Raw genomic sequence first — 5,879 nt, 5'->3', positions numbered from 1 at the left:
TGAAGAAGGCTTATGCTGACATGTTCCCTCACAACACTCTCTGGGCCGTTTTCCATTTTGTATCAGTATGTAGGGTTGTGATGGAAAAGATCAAGTCTGAACTCCATGCTAGTTCATTAAGATGATCTCGAGTTATAATAATTTGTACTGTTTGACTTTCAAATGAATAAAAGAGATTTGGTTGAAATACTTATGTTGTCTTATTCCTACTCACTGTATGACTATATATGCACACTGGCAAACTGGCACCCTAGAAATATTTTTCTTATTTGCTAACATGGATTTATTACATTCATACATTCATTGCACATAGCTAGCCAGAAAATAAAATGCTTACCGTCGCCATTTTTCCACAGCAAAAACGATGACTTGTCATCACTATTTCATCCGAGCAAAAAAATCCATGATAATGGCCTATTTTGAATCTGACAATGCTGCTGTCCGTGAATCTCTCGCCCAAACCTCTTTCAAGGGAATATGGAGGCCATCTTGGAACTCCTCCAGACTCAGAGGACTTCTACCTCTGCTAACCCTGATGATGTCAACATCATCCATGCTGCTGGGATGACCAATCCCGTTGCTGCCGTTGGTGCTACCGTCGAAACTCCGATGTAGACTGTAGTATCCACTACTGGGAACTGTCAACTGGTCCCTACTGATTTGAGTAGGCTTGTTGCTGCCTACCCTTGGGGAATGCCCTAAAACTTTGCTGCTAACTTTTCCAGTGGGGGTGCTTTCTTCCCTCACCCGACTCTCACTGCCCTTACTGCTGCTGGAAACACGGTTTTCCCTTGGGGTGTACCCACTGTCCAGACTCCTTTGGTTGATGATGCCAATCCTGAGGACAATCAAGGTCAGGTTCCTAATGAAACTCCTGACGCTGAAGCCGAATACCGAGGCCCGCGCCTCCACTTTCAGGTTCCTGCTCAAGCTGCGAGTACCAATCAAGCTGCTCCATTCAGTTACTCTGGGGAAACTTTTATGCCCATGCTGACTTATGCACCCACCAATCCTGCACTTCAGTATGTGTAGACTGGGGCACCTCAGGCCCCCAATGCTCAAGCTGGAGGAGAGTATCCTTACATGGTGCACGCTGCTCGAACAGTGCCTCCTGGTTTCTCCTATCCACAACAAATGTTGTTTACTTCACAGAATGTGCCTGTTCAGGAAATAGCTCCAGAAACCGCTCGACCAGCCAGTCAGGTCGCTCTTCCCGCTGTTGATCAGGCCAGGCCGGCGGATTATCAGCTGTTAGATGACAAAATAAAGGCTATTGAGGGTTTCTCATCCTTTAGTATCGATGCTCGAGATCTTTGCCCAGTTCCAAATGTGGTGCTTCCATAAAAGTTCTAGGTGCCAGACCTCCAGAAATACAAAGGTCTAAGGTTCCCTCGTAGTCATATCACAATGTATTGCAGGAAGATGGCGTCCTACATCGAAAATGATGACTTGCTGATCCATTGCTTCCAACACAGTCTGTCTGGAGCTTCTCTAGACTGGTACATGGGTTTGGAACGCACCAAGATCCGGTCCTGGAGAGACCTATCTGAGGCATTTCTGAAACAGTACAAGTATAATCTTGACATAGCTCCGACAAGGATGCAGTTACAAAATCAAGCGTAGAGATCAAATGAAACCTTCAAAGAGTATGCTCAACATTGGTGCGAGATGGCATCCAGGGTCAGATAAGTATTTTCATATAATGAACTTGTGGATATCTTCATGGGTACGCTCCAAGGGTTGTATTATGAGAAGATGATTGTGAGTTCGTCTACAAACTTTGCATATATGGTAACTATCGGTGAGCATGTAGAAAATGGGCTGAAATCAAGGAAGATCACAGATACAACCGCTCCTCAAGCAACGAATAAGAGGTCGCATGAGGGCTTCGCAAAAAAGAAAGAGGGGGAGACAAATGTTGTGACAACAAGTGTCCACCCCCAGTATCAGTTTCCGATGACCCCTATGCCATACTATCCTTATCCGTATGTCGCCGCTGCTCAATATCAACAACCGCCATGTCAGTATCAACCATAGAAAAGTAATCAACAACCAGCACCTGCTCAGAAAAATCAGAATCAACAATACCACCGTGACAACAAAGGACAAGGTCGAGGTCAGAATAACAGGAATAGTTTTGGTAATCGCCCTCAGATTGATAAAATTCCAGTGTCGTATGCTGAACTGGTGCCATATTTGATTCATGTAGGGGCTATTGTTCCAAAAGAACTCCCAACAGCCTCTCCTCCCTTTCATCGTAATCATAATCTTAATGCCTCATGCGCCTTCCACGCAGGGTATATAGGACACTCCACAGAGGATTGTTGGTCTCTCAAGAAGAGGATTCAAGAGTTAATTGATCAAGAGGTTCTGTCTTTCTTCGAGGAAAAACCTAACATGAAAATGAATCCACTTCCTAATCACGGAGGTTCAACAGTCAACACCGTGATCGACGAAGAAACAATAGAATCTGTACTAAGGGTCGACGATGTAAAGACTCCGCTGTCAGTTGTGTTGAAAAGGCTTGAACAATTTGGGTTTCTAGCAGGTATACATGATGATTGCCCAATATGTTAGTATGATCCAGACAATTGCGACAAGTTAAGGGGTTGTGTGCAAGAGCTGATGGATCAGGGGTTGATACAATTCTCCAAGACCAGGGCAGTAGAAGAAGTTGCAGTAATCGAACCAATAACTATTGTGTATAGGAAAAATAAGGTCGAAGCTCCTCCCAAGAGGATTCAACCGATTCACTTCCGTGTCCCCAGTCCGTTTCCTTTCAGAATACCAAGGCGGTGCCTTGGAACTATAAGACAACAACATATCTGGGTGGAAAAGAAATTCGTATTCCTAACACCGAAATCGTTAACATCACTGGAACGGGAGGCATGACTCGCAGTGGTCGTGTATTCTCTCCAAAGTACACGCCTAGGGTGTCTCCATCACCCACATTTATCCTTCCCAAAGAGAAGGTCATTCCTACTCCTACTCCACAGACAAAGGAAACTTTACCAGCCACTCCGAACATGACGACTGTTCCAAGGCCGACGAACATTATTGCCAACAAAGCTGCAAAATCTAAAGTGTCTAGAAGTAAAAGGCCGATGATTGAAAATGAGCAAGTTAAAGGTCATAAGAAGAGCATCACTTTTGAGGAAAGTCAGGAATTCCTCAAATTGATCAAGAAGAGTAACTTCAAGATCGTCGACCAGTTGAACCAGACTCCTTCCAAAATATCCATTTTGTCTCTGCTGTTGAATTCTGATGCTCACCGTAAAACATTGATGACAGTTCTAAATACCGCTCATGTGATGCAAGATATCACAATCGATCAATTTGACGACGTGGTTTCTAATATCACCGCCAGTAGGTATTTGGGATTTAATGAAGCAGAACTACCTCCTGAGAGAAACACCCATAATAAAGCACTACACATTTTAGTCATGTGCACAAACTCTCTCCTATATCGAGTCCTCGGTAATACTGGTTCTTTGCTTAATGTACTGCCAAAAGCTACATTAAGCCAATTACAATTCAAAGGGCCCGAGATGAGGACCAACACATTGATTGTCTGAGCTTTTGACGGTTCCCAAAGATAGGTTATTGGGGAAGTTGATCTGCATATCTGTGTTGGACCTCACCAGTTCAACATTACCTTCGAAGTCATGGATAATAAACCAACTTATAGTTGTTTTTTGGGTAGGCCGTGGATTCATGCCACTGGGGTAGTCACCTCTACGTTGCACCAAAGGCCAAAGTTCTTGATTGATGATAAGCTGGTAATCATGTGTGGTGAAGAAGACCTGTTGGTTAGTGAACACTCATCATTCAGATATGTTGAGACAAATGAATGGATTATTGAGACTCCACTCCACTATTTAGAATTTAAAGAAGACAGTTCTGCTGCCGCCAATCATGACCAATCATCTGCCACCATTCTATCTTCAGTCAGAAGCGCCAAACAGACATTGGAGAAAGGCCCACTTCTCGGTTGGGGTAAGGTTGTTGATGTGACAGAGAAGCATGACATATTTGGTATCGGTTATCACCCATCAACATGCAAGGTAAACCCAAAGAAGAAGTGGTTCAACCCAGTCAAATTCAGCAACACCGGCTTCCAAAATGATCATACTATGGCAGTCATTGGGGAATCCAATGGAAGTATTATGTGAATAAATAAAAGTACTTTTTGCATGCAAAACTTGTGTTCCCTTTTCTTTCAGTTATTTTACTTTTTCACCAAAAACAACGAAATGGCAAAAGATTTCTTTTTCCTTTTTTCACCTTATTAAAAAAGCATAGTAAAATAAGATCATCATATGCAGAGAAAACAAAACTATTGATTACAATATGGTAAGAATCAACTATAATTATGGATTTCCAATCAACCAAGCTGAAGATGGCAGTGAGGAAGATTGTGAATTACCAGCTGAACTAGCACGACTCCTTTAGCACGAAGAGAAAGAGATTCAGTCATACAAACAACCAGTGGATGTCATTAATTTGGGTTCTGAAATCGATAAAAAGGAAGTAAAAGTTGGGGCATCTCTTTCCAAGCATGTACACTCCGAGTTGGTAGAGTTATTGCACGAGTATGTTGACATCTTCGCTTGGTCGTATCAAGATATGCCATGGTTAGACACCAGCATCGTTGAACATCACTTGCCGCTCAAACCTGAATGTCCTCCCGTCAAGCAAAAGCTCAGAAGAACTAGACCCGACATGGCACTCAAGATCAAAGAAGAGGTTAAGAAGCAGTTTGATGCTGGATTTTTGGCCATTTCTGAGTCTCCATAATGGGTTACTAACATCAATTCAATTCCGAAGAAAGATGGTAAAGTCAGAATGTGTGTAGATTATCGAGATCTCAATAGAGAAAGCCCAAAGGATGACTTCCCTTTGCCTCATATTGATGTTCTGGTTGATAATACAACTCAGTTTTCCGTCTTTTCCTTCATGGATGGGTTCTCCGGGTATAATCAGATAAAGATGACGCCAGAAGATATGGAGAAGACAACTTTCATCACACCTTGGGTAACTTACTTCTATAAAGTAATATCGTTCGGCTTGAGAAAAGGAAGGGGAAACATATCAACAATCCATGGTAACCCTCTTTCACGATATGATTCATGAAGAGATCGAGGTTTACGTGAACGACATTATTGCCAAATCCATAACTGAGAAAGATCACTTGGTAAACCTGAGGAAATTGTTTGTCAGACTCCGAAAGTTTAAGTTGCGTCTGAATCCAGCTAAGTGCACTTTTGGGGTCCGACCCGGTAAGCTCTTGGGTTTCATAGTCAGTCATAAGGGTACTGAGGTTGATCCCGACAAAGTTCGAGCCATCCAAGAAATGCCATCTCCCCGAACAGAAAAAGAAGTATGAGGTTTCCTTGGTCGACTAAACTACATCTCTAAATTCATAATTCATTTAACGGCTACCTGCGAACCGATATTCAAACTGTTAAGAAAGAATAAATCGATTGTGTGGAATGACGATTGCCAATCGACATTCGAAAAAATAAAAAAGTACTTGCGAGAACCACCAATCCTGATACCACCGGTTCCTGGAAAACCTCTCATCATGTACCTCACAGCACTCGATGAATCTATGGGCTGCGTTTTGGGTCAACATGACGACACAGGAAAGAAGGAACATGCTATTTACTATCTCAGCAAGAAATTCACTAAATGTGAGACCAGATACTCACTTTTGAAGAAGACTTGTTGTGCTTTGACTTGGGTTGCTCGACGCCTGAGACAATATATGATTTGCCATACCACTTTATTGATATCCAAAATGGATCCGATAAAGTACATCTTTAAAAAGCCTGTTGTTACTGGTAGAATTTCCCGGTGGCAAATGTTGTTGACCGAGT

General features: G+C 42.6%; 1 protein-coding gene across 1 annotated transcript; it reads left to right on the top strand.

Moving 5' to 3' along the window:
- The first annotated feature begins 1,788 nt into the window (after positions 1–1,788).
- Positions 1,789–3,575, top strand: LOC127123047 (uncharacterized). Its single transcript, XM_051053312.1, has 3 exons — positions 1,789–2,020; positions 2,210–2,548; positions 2,719–3,575. The coding sequence occupies exons 1-3, from the start codon at positions 1,789–1,791 to the stop codon at positions 3,573–3,575; spliced, it is 1,428 nt and encodes a 475-aa protein (XP_050909269.1).
- The last annotated feature ends 2,304 nt before the right edge of the window (positions 3,576–5,879 follow it).

The sequence above is a fragment of the Lathyrus oleraceus genome, chromosome 2 (genome assembly GCF_024323335.1).
Source record: "Lathyrus oleraceus cultivar Zhongwan6 chromosome 2, CAAS_Psat_ZW6_1.0, whole genome shotgun sequence".
Lineage (NCBI taxonomy): Eukaryota > Viridiplantae > Streptophyta > Magnoliopsida > Fabales > Fabaceae > Lathyrus > Lathyrus oleraceus.
This window is presented reverse-complemented; position numbering and strand designations above follow the sequence as displayed.